The sequence below is a fragment of the Girardinichthys multiradiatus genome, chromosome 20, assembly GCF_021462225.1.
Source record: "Girardinichthys multiradiatus isolate DD_20200921_A chromosome 20, DD_fGirMul_XY1, whole genome shotgun sequence".
In the NCBI taxonomy this organism is placed as follows: Eukaryota; Metazoa; Chordata; class Actinopteri; order Cyprinodontiformes; family Goodeidae; genus Girardinichthys; species Girardinichthys multiradiatus.
The window spans coordinates 36,304,549-36,321,982 of record NC_061812.1 but is presented as its reverse complement, the minus strand read 5'-3'; the positions used below and the strand labels follow the sequence as shown (position 1 = coordinate 36,321,982).

Here is a 17,434-nt window from a genome sequence, read left to right as displayed (position 1 = left end):
GCTGGCATTTTAACATTGAGTCACTGTTGAATCAACATCAGGTAGTTGAGGTGGAAAAACATTGAATTTTGTTTTGATTTTCAAATCTAACCAACGTTGAAATAGCAACGTCATTTCTACATCATGCATCATCATATCTGGATGTTGGAACGATGTTATTTTTCAACTGACATATTTCAGCAACATTTTTAAAAGTCATGCTTGTAAAAGTAATGTTGATTAGACATACAGCTCATAAACTGTTGATATTTCAATGCTGAATCCATGGTGAGTTAACAACACCAATTCAACTGTGTGGTGTTCAACAAAGTTTTGTGGTTGAATTAATGTTTTTTCTTAAACTGACATTATTTCAACAACATTTAAACGTTTAATGTCAGTCGAATAGACACTGTAATGACGGGGAACCCATTGTCCTTGTGTAACCAGAAATAGAAGGAATGACATGAAACCAATAAACAATTTCATTAAGAACAAATTCACACGTCCAGGCACTGAAATGCATCGGATAAAAAATTACTGTGCCATTGGACCAGGCACTTACGGTAACATGAAAAATAGTGGGATAACCTTGTGGTGGCAGGAAGTTGACATAGCACAGAAGATTTGAAGCAGATGTTGAGGCTTCACCGATTAGTTCTGCCGGTTTGGAGGGGTAGAAGTTTGAATGTTTCCCTCAGATTAGGTGTTTTGTTTGGGTGAAAGAGAAAACTGTGAAAAAGCACTAAAGACCCTGGGGCCACAGACAAAATGCATTAAAAAAGGCAGATGGGGTGAAGCTTGACCTTGCTGACAGATTTTCACCATGGGACATCAGACTAAACTATTATCCGATTTGTCATAATAAAACTAAATGGTGTCCAGCTTTATGTTTTTCCTAATTCAGTTTAATTGAATCCATTAGGACAGATTCACAAGAAAAAAATATCAGTCAATTATATTCCAATACATTCTGATTTATAACAGTTCAACTTGAACCAAATATAATCCAGTATAATTGAGTCAGATTCAGTGTAATAGCATTTTGTATACTGAATCTTCACTGTCATGTTGACAGGTTGGGAGAAAAACCAAACTACAAAAAACACATCACATGGCCACAGCCTTAAACTAGTACTTTTTTGAACCACTCAGTTCAATTTCAGGATTCATTCTTCTTTGGTAAGAGTTTTTCAGCATGCCACAGTGTACTTTGGCAATATTTTCCCATTTTACCTTGTAGAAGTTCTCCAAATTAGATTATGAGATCTAGTCCATTGCCCTCTTCAGGTGACCCCACAGATATTCTTTCAGATCTAGACTCAGGTCATTGGCTACGCTTTTCCAGAACTTTAATTTTCTTCTAGTAAAGCCATTTGTTGGTTTAGATGTATGCTTTCAGTCACTGTGATGCTGAAAATTAAAATCTATGTCATGATTCTGGTACGTCTACATATATGCTTCTGTCACACTTTCCTGGGTTGCAGTTTTCCACTAGTGGGCGTAGCTGGGCAGGCTCCAGTGTTCACACGTGACTAAACCCTCCACATTAGGCTGCTGGGGGATAAAGGGAGCTGCTGGAAAAACATTCTCTGTTTGGTGATTGACCATTAAGGTAAAATTAAACAATTGTTGTTGTTGTTTGAGCCATATTAAAGATTTACCATCTGAGATTCCTTGTTCCTCGAGCCACTTTCTCCTTTGTTAAAACTTACCTGGTTACCTACCTGTTTCCACGGTCACCCTATGCAGCCCTGGCTCTCTGAGTCTTTACCTGCTTGTCCACTCTCTGACCTTTTCAAAGCCTCATCACGAAGACCCTCAGGGATAATCTAAGCCAACACCATTACTATACCCAACCACTAACCTCCGGAATCAGCAGAGCCTTTCTTCTTCCTATTTACAACTTCAGAGCCCATGAGACAAACACCTTCTTGTCATCTAAGATTAACTCCCCGGTTACTGACCTGCAGTAATTCCTCAACTGCCTAGAGAAGAAAGGATTATTGAACTGAAGTTTGAAATTGCTCAAACTAGTAAATTAAATAATTTCTTCTTGCTAAGCATTGCTTCCTGTTCGGTTTTTGCATGTTGGTAAAGAAACTGAACTCAGACATGCCGATCTTCAGCGTCAGCTTTCTAGCAAACAACTGGAGGTTTTGGGTTAAACCTTTCTGGAATTTGGTAGTTTCCCCAGAATCATAATTTCCACAGTTCCATCTTAAGAAAATTGACTCCACAGCATGATGCTGCCCCGCCATATTTTAATGTTGGTAGGATATTCTTTTGATGATATTGAATGTTGTTTTTGGGCCAAACAAACCTTTTGGAGTTTAGCCTAAAAATTGAATTTTGGTTTCATCAGACTATAAGGTTTGGGAGATTTTAACCCAGGCCTGGATGTTTTCCCAGAAAGTAAGGGCAAATCTATTCCTTAGTCTAGATGCATGCAGAGTACAACAGATTCTTGCTATATGTCAAACAGCCACTTTTAATCAGAAATCTTTGCAGCCCCTTCAATGCCACTGTCGGATGCTTAGCAGCCTCCCTGACCTGTTTCAGTCTGGTCTTTACATAGCTTTTGGAGAAGTACAGAACAACACTGTGGACCCAAATGCTCTCCAATTATTGATAACTGCCTCACTGTGCCACGGTGGTGTCTGTGTGTATATATATTTCCTATCCTTTTCCTAACTGATGCCTTTGTTTACTGTGATCATTTGGAACCTTTTGTAGATCTATGGCTTCGGCAAAAATATACAAATGTCAAAAACCCATGAAGAGCTGAACCTCTTTCAGTGTAATTTGATTCACTATAAATTATAAGTGTGAACTAAAGAAGACTTGAATGGTGAAACTAAATCAAAAGTTCTTTAAAAGTATTACTTTAAGGGTGTGCACCTGTATGCTACTTGGAGTTTTTTAATTTCCTCTCTTCCTGGAGATTTGCTCTCAGTTTAATCTTACTAAATAGTGTATATGTGACATTAAGGGTGGAAAAAGTTTAGAAATTATTTATCATATATCAAATATACAGTACTTTTGGAAGTATATTCATTTTGTAGCTGTTGACTTTACCAACCAGTGACAAGGGGAGGGCTGTCCATCTATTGATCCTTTCAGTGATTTCTTTTGTTAAACATTCATGGTTCTTGATAACCATATCTAAATTTGAAAATATCTGAATTCCCAAATAAGTGAATTGTGTAACAGTTTTGAACTGTGAAACTACTCCAGGAGATATTTCTTTTTCATCTAATAATAGTAAATATTTTGATTTATTTATGTTATACCCTGAAATCTGAACATACACCTCACTTAAATTAAGTAAAGCTGGAATAGATCTCTTTAAGTTGTCAATTAACAGGATTGTCATCTGCATATAATGGAAGTTTGTGCTCTACTTGTCTAATTGTAATGCCTGTTATAAATTGGTGGGATCTTGCAGCTATGGCAAGAGGCTTCCATGCTAAAGTAAATAACAAAGGGGACAAAGTATTTTATATGTATATTTCCACAGTAAGATTGAGATATAGTAGATTTATCAAGTTTTTAAAATGATTTTCATAACCAAAATGATTTAAGATGTTAAACAGATAGGGGCACTCGACTTGGTCAAATGCCTTCTTGGTATCTAGAGAAAGAAGTGCAGTTCCCGATATAACACCTAGGCCATGAATGATATTTAAAAGCCTCCTCACATTATGTAGACCCTGGTGTCCTAGAACAAAGCATTTTTGATCCCTGTTTTCGTTGTCCGATGAGCTAACCCCTCCCTCCTACTTCCCTGTTCCTGAGGGGATTGCTCAATCCAGCTCTCCATCCAACAGGTCCGGACTTCCCTAAACCTGGAAGATCTTACTAAGCAGGCTTACTGAAAGTTCTGTTTAAGCTGGTGTCAGGAAATGACTCGCCTAGCCTCTGACAGCCTTCATACAAAAGTCTCGCCCTTCTTCAACTGGAGGTCTGGACGAATGAGTAGCCCACTGCAGTCATTCACACTTTCAACAGTCACTTTTGTTCACGGCTGCTCATTCCCCAATTTTACAACTGGCTCTTGGTATATGGGCTAGGTTAATTTTAGTGGCTTGGCACGAGCCCCAAGGGCGTTGTTTTAACGAACTTGGCTAACCTATAAAAACCTCCTAAAAAATCTTAGAACCAGGCAACAAGGCTTTTTACCACCAATGAAAAACTAAAAATACAGTGACTCAAATAATTGAATGTCCATGATTTAACTAGAATTTTATATGCTTTCTTTAATTAGTAACGCTTATGCAGGGGTCAGTAACAGCTTAAATTCAGCAACACAAAATAATTTCAATAATAGAAATGAATCAATCAACTCAACCTGTCTTTCCCTGATGCTGAAACTAGTGAGTTTGGAGAGGCTTTGAAGTCAGAGGCTCATCCATGCACCTGATGGAGATGTTTCTTCTGGTAACAACAAGTGGTTTCTTGAAGGGAATACGACTTAATCTTCAGTTTTCTTCCTTTAAGTGGCAGGCACTGATGCTCCAGGCTTCGATGGTTAAACAGGATCTTTGTCGTCATATCTCTTCGAAGACAGTAGCTTCCAGAGGCTGAAGAGATGAAGGAAACCCGGAGACATAAATGAGGTTGATTCAGGACTTCCAGAAGCCTGAAACTTAGAGCAATCAGCTGTTCACCGATCAAGTTCACTTCTGTTGTCTGGATAAAAAGGCTTTAGATGAAATCAGATTCTTAATTGTGAGGCACAGTCCTTTCTGGGCACACGGGTTGATCCTCTTTTTAATGCAGTCGATCAGCTGGGCTGTGTCTCTGTTCCTTTTCCATCTGAGCTTCTTTTCTCCGTCCGATCTTGTTCGCTGGTCTTCTGCGAGGAAACAACCGCAGTTCCCTCCTTCAGTATTGCTTTTATAGTGCTGATGCTTTCACCATTCAGCCCCTTGTTAGGCTTCTCAGTTATTGATTCTCTGTCAGCATGCAGCTGGCTCTCGTCACTCCTAGTCATCCTGCAGTTCTCTCCCTAATCTGCTCAGTCTTAAACTTCACACAGTAATATACATTCCATTCTCAGCTTTCTGCATTTACTTTAAAACACAGTTACAAAACCATCACTTCATTCTTTTTATTCATGCTTCGCAAATGATCGTTATATCTCTTTCATATATAGCTGATTTTTTACTTTAATTATCAGTTCTTAACCATATTTTAATCATACATCTTTTAACTTGATAATCAAATATTACTAATTTCATTTAATACTTGTAAAAGAATGGAAAATCGTCATACATCATTTCTTTGGATACACTTGTTTATATTTTGCAAAAGATAAGACAGATAATATGTGGCTCCACACAGGCACCTCCAGTCTCAGTCCTAGAATATGAGAATATGCTTGCTTTCACTCTCTACTGCTTCAACTGTGTAAGGATATAAGGATATTTATTGGATATTTATTGGATATTTATTGTAACTTTTATGGAGTTAACTGTGAGCAGTTACTAAATGTTGCATGGATTACATGGAAAGAGCTCACCTTATTTTGACACAGTATCACTGAAGGAAGTGGATTTTGTAGGCGTAGTGCTAGTAATTTACAGAGTATTTTTAGGTCAGTGTTAAGTAACCTTATTGGCCTCATGTTTTCACATTTAGTGCTGGGTTTCTGTTGTTTGGGTAGCATGAAGGTTAAAGCACTTGTCATTGATTTAGGAAGCCCACAATTACAAAACGCTTCCTGAAACTGTCATGATGTGTGTTGAGGTAGGACCCAAATGCAGAGTGTATTTGATGAGAAGGATTTAATAAGAGCCAGTTTAATAAGAGCCAGTTTGTCCAGGTTCAGGAACTCAGGCAGGTGAATGACAGAAAAATGACAGAAGCATGGATTCAGGTAGCAATCAGGGTAACAAACAGGAGGTACCAGTGGCAAACAATGAAAACCAGAAAGCTTCAATACTGTGGGACGTGGAGTATGAACCAATGAACTGAGACGGGAACTAATTAGGAGGGATATGAAACATCTGTTCAACAGAAATACAGGATAACTGAGGGAAAGACTGATTAACTTGATTGAGCACAGAGTGCAGGAAGAAAACAGGGACATATCTATGTCTATGGAACAGAAGAAATAAACAATGAAACAAACTAGAGGACATAACCAAGGGGAAACAAGATCTATAAGGAAAAATAAACTAAATACAACACAAGAATCAAGGAAGTAACAAAACTAAACAGAAGGAATCTAAATAAACCTGAATGCACAGAAAAGCACCTGACTGAGCAGAAAGTAAACAAACACAAAAAGAAAACAACAACAACCTAACAGACAGATCTTTGACAGTAAAATCTCTAAAATAGTTCTCATTAGTTGATTTTTAAATTTTTTATACAAGTCTATAGGGAACCCATCAGGCCCAGCGTTCCTCCCTGCATTCATTCTAGTCAATAGCTCTACCTATTTCCTCTTCTGTAATTTCAACCTCCAGTTTTTCTCTGTCACCTTCACCTATCGAGGGAATATTTTACTTATTCAGAAATGAGTCATGTTCCTGTATGTCAGAGGTATTTTGAGAATTATACAGCCTTTCATGATGTTTTCTAAATTCTTAATTTATCTTGATTGGATCTACTATAGTTTCCCTCTTACTATCAGTAATTGACGTTATTCTTTTTTGAGCTTCCAGTTGTTTTATTTGCCATGCCAAAAGTTTTCCCTGTTTTTCACCTTGTTCATAGAATGCCTGATTTAATTTCAATAAACTGGAGGCAGCTCTGTCTGCAGACATTTTGCTCCTTTAGCAACAGCATTTTCTTCTCAGTTTCTGCGTTGCCATCTTTAAAAACCTGTTGTTTTAGTAATTTAATCTTAGACTCTAATTGTTGCCTGCTCTTACATTGTTCTTTTGATTTTGATGAGGTGTAGCTCATCAAAATCATGCCTCTCCAGGTGTCACTGTCATTTCCCACGTGGGCGTTGAAGTCCCCCAGCAGAATAATGGAGTCCCCAGGAGGGGCACCATCCAGCGCCCCTGACAGGGACGCCAAGAAGGCTGGGTACTCCGCACTACCGCTCGGCCCGTAGGCCGAAAACAACAGTCAGAGACCTGTCCCCAACCTGAAGGCGCAGGGATGCCACCCTCTCATCCACTGGGGTAAACCCCAACACGAGATGGCTGAGCTGGGGGGCAACAAGCAAATCCACCCCAGCCCGCCGCCTCTCCCCGTGGGCCACTCCAGAGTAGAAGAGAGTCCAGCCCCTCTCGAGGAGATGGGTTCCAGAGTCCAAGCTCTGCGTGGAGGTGAGCCCTGAGTACCTCAAGTTTCTGGATGTTGTAGGGCTGTCATGGTTGACACACCTCTTCAACATTGCGTGGCGGTTGGGAACAGTGCCTCTGGACTGGCAGACTGGGGTGGTGGTCCCCCTTCATAAGAAGGGTGACCGGAGGGTGTGTTCCAACTACAGGGGGATCACATTCCTCAGCCTCCCTGGTAAGGCCTACGCCAGGGTATTGGAGAGGAAAGTCCTGCCAATAGTCGAACCTCAGCTTCAGGAGGAGCGGTGTGGTTTTCGTCCCGGCCATGGAACACTGGACCAGCTCTATACCCTCTACAGGGTACTCGAGGGTTCATGGGAGTTTGCCCAACCGATCCACATGTGTTTTGTGGACCTGGAGAAAGCATTCGACTGTGTCCCTCGTGGTGCCCTGTGGGGGGTGCTCCAGGAGTATGGAATCGGGGGCCCTTTATTAGGGGCCATCCGGTCTCTGTACAAGTGGAGCAGGAGTTTGGTCCGCATTGCTGGCACTGAGTCAGACCTGTTCCCGGTGCATATTGGACTCCGGGAGGCCTGCCCTTTGTCACTGGTCCTGTTCATAACTTTTATGGACAGGATTTCTAGGCACAGCCAAGGGCTGGAGGGGATCTGGCTTGGGGACCAGTGGATTTAATCTCTTCTTTATGCAGAGGACATGGTCCTGCTGGCCCCCTGTAGCCAAGACCTACAGCATGCGCTGGGGCAGTTCGCAGCCGAGTGTGAATCAGCTCCTCCAAGTCAGAGGCCATGGTACTCGACCGGAAAAGGGTGGCTTGTCCTCTTCAGGTTGGAGGGGAGTTCCTGCCTCAAGAAGAGGAGTTCAAGTATCTCGGGGTCTTGTTCACGAGTGAGGGAAGAATGGAGCGGGAGATCGACAGACGGATCGATGCGGCTGCCGCAGTAATGGGGGCACTGTGCCGGTCCGTTGTGGTCGAGAGAGAGCTGAGCTGAAAAGTGAAGCTCTCGATTTACCGGTTGATCTACGTTCCGACCCTCACCTACGTCTATAAACTTTGGGTCATGACCGAATCCCGGATCCCTGCAATGAGCTTCCTCCATAGGGTGGTCGGGCACTCCCTTAGAGATAGGGTGAGGAGTTCGACCATCCAGGAGGGGCTCGGAGTAGAGCTGCTGCTCCTCCACATCGAGAGGAGCCAGTTGAGGTGGCTTGGGCATCTATATCGGATGCCTCCTGGACGCCTTCCTCGGGAAGTGTTCCAGGCACGTCCCACTGGAGGTGGCTCAGGGGATGGCCCAGGCTCAGGGGACGGCCCTGATTATACACTGCCTGGTCAAAAAAAAAGTTGCCACCTGGATTTAACAAAGCAAATAGGTACGAGCCTCACATTGGATAATTACTGCATGGGTGATTATGTTTTAGCTGACAAAAAGTTAGTTACCCCCAACTGGTGCAATGAGTTGCTTCTCATTTCTCAAACAACCATGTTGAAAGACACGTCCCATGGTCATGGAAAAGATGTCAGTCTGTTTCAGAAGGGTCAAATTATTGGCATGCATCAAGCAGAGAAAACATTTAAGGAGATTGCAGAAACTTCCAAAATTGGGTTAAGAACTGTCCAATTCATTATTAAAAACTGGAAGGATAGTGGGGACCCACTGTCTTTGAGGAAGAAATGTGGCCGGACAAAAATCCTGAATGATCGTGATCAGCAATCACTGAAACGTTTGGTGAAATCAAATCGAAGAAAAACAGCAGTAGAACTCCGGGCTATGTTTAATAGTGAAAGTAAGAGCATTTTTACATGCACAATGCGGAGAGAACTCAAGGGATTGGGACTGAACAGCTGTGTAGCCTTAAGAAAACCACTAATCAGTGAGGCTAACTGGAAAAAAAGGCTTCAGTTTGCTAGGGAGCATAAAGATTGGACTCTGGAGCAAAGTAAGAAAGTCATATGTTCTGATGAGTGCAGATTTACCCTGTTCCAGACTGATGGGTGCATTAGGATAAGAGGAGAGGCAGATAAAGTGATGCACCCATCATGTCTAGTGCCTACTTTACAAGCCTGTGGGGGCAGTGCTATGATCTGGGGTTGTTGCAGTTGGTCAGGTCTGGGTTCAGCAACAGTATGTGTTCAAAGAATGAGGTCAGCTGACTACCTGAATATACTGAATGACCAGGTTATTCCATCAATGGATTTTTTCTTCCCTGGTGGCAGGGGTATATTCCAAGATGACAATGCCAGGATTCATCGGGCTCCAATTGTGAAACAGTGGTTCAGGGAGCATGAAACATCATTCTCATACATGGATTAGCCACCACAGAGTCCAGACCTTAACCCCATTAAGAATCTGTGGGATGTGCTGGAGAAGGCTTTGCGCAGTGGTCAGACTCTACCATAATCAATGCAAGTGTTGTGATTATGAATCTGAGAATATTATTTAATATTTAATATTAATATTTTATCAAATAATATTTCAGTCTGTTAAGGGTTGTCCTGTGAATACCAGCCTAGTAAGATATTAGGACAAAATAGAAAGGTGTGAGACGAGCTCTGACATTATTGAACAGCAAAACTCTGCACACACATGGAATGAATTGACACAATTTCTTAAAATACAAGAATTTATTAACAAAAATAAGTCAACTCAAAGTCAAACATATTTCAATCAACAAACTCTTTACTATGCTAAAACAATCCAACTAAACTACCAAGCAGAATGAAAGAATAACGAACACTAATGGGCTATGTACAATATAAACAAGTTGATCAAAGATGATTGAAAATCATGACCGAAAGAGTGATGCAACATTACCACGCAATGTTTATATTTGAGAACCAAGGATTATCTTGAAGAATCTGGAAGTGAAGTTAAGTTAGTCTTGGAACCAACTTAGGCAATAATCAGCAAACGTTTAGACAACCCTTCACAATGCAAGATCAGATAAAATATTTTTTTAATAAAATAATGTTTTAAATAATGATCTGCTGAATAAAACCAACCTTCTGGATGACCATTTCTCAGCGGTGTCTCATTAGCTGCCTTTATTTATTAAAATAATATTTGAAGAAATATTATTAAGGGAATATTTTGGAAAGAGCCAAATCTTTCTTGAGAAATGGTGCTTAATGGTGTTTACTTAGTTATCAAATTTAGTAAAATGATGTTAGGGACACATTATTTACTGGATTGAAAACTAAACCTTTCTGTGTAAATATTATTTAGCAGCAAGAACATGTCCTTAGCTGTTAGCAGTTAAGCTAACAAAGAAGCTGCTAGCTTAGCACCAGAATCAAACACATACCTTTAGAATACCAGGGTTAATAAAAGGGTTAAAATGCATAAGCGCGGACGGCGCGATATGAGCAATCTTCTGTGTTTAAATTCACCCTTGAAGTAAAGTTTGACTTAACTTTAAAAACACAAACACAGAACACAAACAGGGCACGTGCGCTGCAGATAGCCTGCTAGCACTAAGTTAGCCGAGTTTCACACAAACAAAACCAAACTTCATAAAAAAAAAGAAAAACGTTTAGATCATTTCAATTTAAATCTTTCTATTATTTTTCTGCCCAAACCTAACCTCTGACCGTCGTGAGGAAATGTTGTCCAAGGGGCGAAGTTTGAAGAAACGTCCACAGTCAACAAGCGGTTAGCTTTCAGCTAACCTGACCTCCGGAGCTGTGGCTTGAAAGACGGCTCGTTCTGTTCGTCAACCAGCTGTTCATTACCGGTGATGCGGGCCGTTGTCCTTCCTTCAGACTCGGCTTGTAGAAACAGCTTCTCTACTGGGGATTTCTCTGTAACACAGTTTCGGCAGGCCTCGGAGAGAAAGTAAGCAATGCTTATACCTGTAGTGTTCTTATGACACTCTTGGATCCAGTTTGAAGAGTTTATGTCTTTTTGCCAGCAAAGAGACATCAGCGCACTTGTCTCCTCTATCCGGTCCCTTTCGAAGGCCATGTAAAAGTGGGCGGATGTAGCAACAGCTGTGCTTTTATTTGGGTAGTGGCGTCACGGGAAGTCTGCAGTTATCCCGTTTCCTGGCTGTGCCGGAAGAAGGTTAATGCACTTTATTTTGAAAAGTTCCAGAAGAGTTTGTACCGGAGTTTAATGTTGAAATCCATGGCTGGGTCCCTACACAAGATCTTGGTGAAAAATTAATGCAACACTGGGTGGAAATAAATTGTAAAAGCTCATCGAAACAATGCCACAGCAAATGCGTGCCATAATCAAAGCTAAAGGCGGTCCAACAAAATATTGGAGTGTGTGACCTTTTTTTTTGGTGGAGACGTTTTTTTGGCAGGCATTGTATAACCCCTTAAGCATGCCTTAAAGGCATCCTATTTTATACAGGCTGTAGTTTGTGTGGTATTCATACCAAAGTATTTGTCTATCCTTTCTCCAGCATATTTAAGGAATTTCTCATCTGTCAGCTATTTCTGATGCAGGCACCATCTAGGAGGGTCTTTCAACAACTTATTGTTTAAATACATATATTAAATTACAAAGGGCATGGTCTGATAATACTATGCTATCATAAGAACAGCCAGCTATATTTGAGAGTAAATCCATTGAAATCAAAAAATTGTCTACATGCGAATATGTTCTAAATGTACTTGAGTGGCATGAATAGATTACTGTATTTCAGTTGGTCTTAAATGTCTCCAGATGTCTACCAAATGTAATTATTTCATAACATTACAGATGGTTTCCCTACTTCTGTTTTGTGTTTGCTCAGTTCCTGATGTTCTTTCCAGAGAGGGGTTCAGAATACAGTTCCAACCACCCCCTATATTGTATTCATATATGTCCCCCTGCCACCTCCTACGTAATTTTGTATTTTCCTCTTAGAAGATGTGGGTCTCTTGTAAAAATACTATTTTAAAGTCCAAATCCTTCAGTTTTTTCATGACCTGTTTGATTATTTTTGTTTATGTAAGCCTTTACAGTTCCAGGAAGTACATTTAATTTCCTTCCCCTGCATCATGTCCATTTAAAAGACACTGATGTGATAACTCCACAAATATGTCAAAGAGGGGCAACAAAACTAAATGAACTTCTACCATAACACACAACCCCTGAACTATTTCAAAAAACAAACCTCCATTTCCAACCAAATGGTCAGGGCCTTCCAAAATACTACTTCCGACCAATGTCATGTATACATCCTTATGATCTATACCTTTGACACTAAACTACAACAAACAAAAATATATCTATGCACATTACCTGACCTTCTCCAGTGATTCTGAAAGTCTAGTTATCCCTATACATGTCAGGTAGTCTCTAATTTGCACAACAAAAGTAGAACATTTAGTCGCACAGTGAACCTATAAATTCAAAATATATATATAATAAAGAGTAGGGTTTAGAGTTACTCCCCGATATACATTATGAACACAAATTGCCAGTCCATCACAGAGACACACAGGATAAACCACCATGGATGCACACACTCATGCCTAATGCCAATTTAAAAGAGACCAATTAACCTAACAGTCATGGTTTGGACAGTGGGAGGAAGCCGGAGTACCCATAGAGAACCCACACATGCACAACTAGGACATGCAAAGCCTATGCAGAAAGATCCCAGGTCGGGATTAGAACCCAGGACCTTCCTTCTGCAAGGCAGCAGTGCTAATTCTTGCATCATTGTGCAGTCCTCCTTAGGTTCCTTCTCTTGTTATTGCTCTGTTTCCCTGGGCTCTCAATTTAGGTGAATCGGCATGTCTTGGTAGGTGTGCAGATGTGTCATACTCTTTCAATGTTAGCTGATGGACGGAGTAGTGCTACATGACACTTTTAAAGCTTGGGGTATTGCTAATTCTTGCTATTCATAATACTGTTTATACAAGTTCTCCAACTAATCTCTTAGGCCTTCAAAGAACAGCCTATTTTACCCAGATTAAATTATACCAACACATGACAACTGCTTCTTATTTTTATTTGTAAATTGTTTTGAAAACCATGCATCGTTTTCAACCACTTCACAATTGTGCACTTCTTTTTTTTTGCTTTATCACCTAAAAGTCCAATAAAGTACATTGAAGTTTGTGGTTGTAATGCAACAAAATGTAAAAAAAAAAATACTGTATTGTAAACTTGGATATATTTTCAGAATTAATCTCACTAATAATGACAAATGACCCATAATATAAATATGTGTTCATAAAGTAATTCATGAAAGTACTTAGTTCTCTTTTGAAGAAACTCAGTTGGAGTGATAAATTAATTTAGGGACCTTTTTAATTGAAACATCACCATGACAACCTATTGGTCTGGTGTTCAAACTCTGACTGATGTGGCTTTAGAATTGCATAGTGGGACTGTTTTTTAACTGGTTGATTAGACATTAGACATTGCTGATGATTCAGAAAGCTTATTTGGCTTAATATGACTATGTTTTGGGCATAAAATCGGTCAAATTGTCTTTTTTTGCATTTAACCTTGTCTTTCACATGTGAGCCTTTAGGTGGCATTAGAGAAAAAGTTATTTGACTTTCAGAAGGAGCTGAAAATCAGTTTTGCACTGAAAAGTGTAGATAATCTGTGACATTGGAACAATAGTTTATGTTGCATTTTGTTGTGAATCAGTGGAGCTTATGTGTAAAAATGCAGCTGAAACATGGACAAATATTTGGAAAGGCCCACAATGGATTGCAGTTAAGATCTTTTTTCTGTGCTTTCAAGGTCCTTGTTCGGCACAGCTAACAGACTTTCTCATTGGTCAAGAAGTATTGGCGGAACTGAAGGTGGATTTTGAGTAAATCTGTCAGAAAGTGGGGTTGGATCAAGGCTATGATTTGTGGGCAAACCCAGTGGGTTAGTGAGATAGGTGGAGTCAGACAGACACCCACACACTCATTCACACAAACACAGAGACAGTGAGAGAAAAGGGAAACAGAAGAGAAGAGGAAGCAATCCAGTTTTGTTTTTTTCCACTATTTGACACGAGACTTCATACGTTCTTTAGAGGAGTCTGAACCTGAGAGGCCTGTAATTTATGGGAATACTGCAAGCTTTACCTACACAAAGAAACAAAAAGGAAAAATGAAGGACTTGGTGCAGTCAGTAGAACTGGGGGTGGCCCAGCGAAGTGGAGTGGAAAAAAAACGACCCAAAATTTTGCTGAGGAGTGAACTATCACGAGTGGGACTTGCTGAATTCCTTTCAACATATGTCATGATGGTAAGAATAGGTATCCATAAAGGCATACTGTATATGCTTACACATTTCTCTTGTTTTAGTAACTATCCCATGTGTCTCAAAAATGTAATTTGGCTGCTTATAAGTAACATCCATAAGTCTATAATGATAGTTACCATGCTCTTTACCCTGATAACCTGCCCCAACTCTCTAATGCACACAGGCAAGCTGCTTTTCATGTGTCACATGGGCAGTGAGTGGGGATTGGTGGGCACCAGTGGGTGAACCAGGAATGCCGTGTCATGAGAGCAATGCTCAAGCTGCCGGTCACATAGAAAGAGTTTCAAAAGGCACATGTTATCTGTCAGAGGTTACAGTAACTCAACAACTAAAATGTTGGGTGAGATTAGAAGGAACACTTAGGAAAGAAAGACACCCTAATAATGACGAAAGATAAGGGAGACGGTACAAACAAAGGCAAATAAAGAAAAGGCTAACACACCTTTGGCCTAAATACTCATCAGATTTTGTAGCGAGAATCCAGATTTACTGTTTCCTGCTGATTGTCAGAGTCAGCTAGTGTATTTCACATAGATCAAAGTTAAAAGTGACAATGATGAATCATTAACTGAATAAAGTTTATTTATTCAGCACTTTTAAAATGTAAAGAAAAATAAACAAACAAAAAAAAAAAAGTACAATGACTAGCATATTTTGACTCTAGCTTCATTTGCCCCTTGGCCAGTTTGTATCATTTATTCCAGTTTCGTACCTACTCATTGTCATATTGTCCCTTCCGAAGTGTAATTTGTACCCACAGTCAACAAAACAAATTGTACATGTTATAAAAGTATTGAAAATCAGTTTATTTTTTTGTTGTCAAGTATTATATTGGCACAAATAAAATGGTTGAAAACCATGACCAATAAAATCATGCCATTATATGAAAGTTCAACGTGGATATTTATGTTGAAGAACCAAGGTTAATCTTGAGGAAATTGAGAAATAGGTCAATTTTGTTTTTAAACTAGTTAAGGATAACAAGTTGTGTCTTCAAACAACCAGTCACAATGCAAAATCAGAAGGTAAGTAAAACATTATTTTAATAAAATAATATTATTGACTGAATTTAAAAACCATCTTTTTTGGACAATGGCTCTTAATGTTGTTTTGATTAGCCCCCATTGATTTGGTAAAAACAAATTTTAAGAAATTTTACTTGCTAAATTGGAAATGAATAATCTTTTGGATAATTCATCTTAATGTTATTTTATCTAGCCATCACATGGGGTAATAGGCTATTAAAATGTCGGAGAGGAACATCTATAGACTCTCACAAGATGGTGACGAGGTGGATGTACATTTTACCTTCCTGGTGCTGACATTAGGACTTAGAGCTTTTAGCTAACAAACAAAAGGAGCTCATTTAGCAACCCTTTTAGTTTCACATGTGCCTGAAATGCCATTAATACAAACATTAATGTGTATATGAGCACAAGTGTGACTTTAAAACCATGGAACAAATAGACTAGCTTCGAGGCTTCGAGGCCTGTTCGTTTTAGCTGAGCAGATTTTACCAACGGCAAACAAAGAAGCTGTGGCGGCTACTATTAGTAACAACTGGGAGGGGGAAAAGCTTCTGCTCACCGGACCGCCAAGTAGGAAGACGTGTGATGCTGGTAATTCCTACACTATCATCTTGCAGGGCAGTAGATGAAGGAAGCTGTTTCACTTGACGTAATTAGAGACACCATAATTTCTGAAGGAATCTCTGGCTCAGATTCCATTCCTGCAAAAGCTCAGAAAAAAAGGTTTAACACAGCTTACTTTATACAGCTAGAACTTATTTTACTGTTATATTTTGGTTAGATTCTACTCCTAGTTTCTCTGTGTTTCTGTGTGTTTTTACATGTAATTAGCCTCCCTCCTTCAGCTGCTCTACCTTTCTCTCCCTGCCTCAGCAGCAACTCATTTCCTCTGATAAGCTTTTCTCATTTGTCTGTCATTTCTCTACTCTTGCCTCAGTATATAAACTTAACAGTTCTCTTTGTTCCACACTGGATCCCTCCGTTGTACTGCCTTATGATCCATTTACCTGCCTTATTCTTTGTTCCGTGCTCCATGTTCTGTTTTCTTCGAGCCTGTCTGCAAGTTTTGTATTTTTTGCATTATTAAATTCTTTTTCACCCTCTATGCCTCCCAAATTCCTTACTGCACTTTGGTCCAGTACAAACCTCACCATTCATGATAGCTGGTAGATGTTATTTATTAGTTACAAAACCTTGGTCCTCCATTGTTCAAATGAGAGTGTAATAAAGAAAATGACTTTAATTATTCACCTCCCCAGCATTTAAGTCTCCAGTTTTCAGTCACTCCTTGTCACGTCTTTGCCATACTTCTCCATGGTTTGTCTGCCTCTCTAGCATGTTCCCTGTTGTTGTTCTCTTTGTGTTTCTTTCTGAATTTCAATCGGTCTGTCTTTAATATCTAAAGACTGCCCCTCTTGTCCGCTTTTGGGTCTGACTCCTACACACATAATAGAAAGATCTGACCAACAAGGGAAGCAGTATCCAGGTGGACAATGCTGTTTTGAGTAAATATAACCCACTCTGAAGACTATCAAGTGTAGGAGTGTGATCTCCGGGGAGCAAGGCCGATCGTCACTCATCTCGGTGGCACCCAATGGCTGCCCATGGCTCCCCACTTCTGCATCTCTCCATGTTATTCTTCTCTGTCACGTCTTCATTTCTTTCACCATCCTGGTTCTTAGCCTGAATTTGACACTGTGGATGTTTGCTCCATCCAATCCCACCACCACTAGTGATGAAGGAGAAATCCTATGCAGCACACCCCAGCCCTCCAGTTTGGGTACAGAGCCTTTGTCTACAGTTTGGAAAACTTCACAACCATCTTCTTCTGCACATTCTATCAGACGGAGGTGGGTAATCCAGGTCCAGAAAGTAAAACTCTGTACAGAGATTAGTTCCAACCATTTGCATTTCCAGCGCCACAACATAGACAGAGACTAATCACTTGGTTAAT

General features: G+C 40.0%; 1 protein-coding gene across 2 annotated transcripts in view; it reads left to right on the top strand.

The window, feature by feature from the left end:
* The first annotated feature begins 210 nt into the window (after window positions 1-210).
* aqp7 (aquaporin 7) overlaps window positions 211-17,434 on the top strand; it is a 21,607-nt gene continuing 4,383 nt past the window's right edge. The window contains exon 1 of one of the 2 annotated variants that reach the window (XM_047347599.1): window positions 211-267. In XM_047347599.1, coding sequence (XP_047203555.1) covers window positions 265-267 — 3 coding nt within the window. In that variant the 5' untranslated portion in view covers window positions 211-264. Of the gene's footprint in view, window positions 268-14,086; window positions 14,435-17,434 lie in introns of those variants that run through there. The other variant, XM_047347598.1, reaches the window with a different exon arrangement.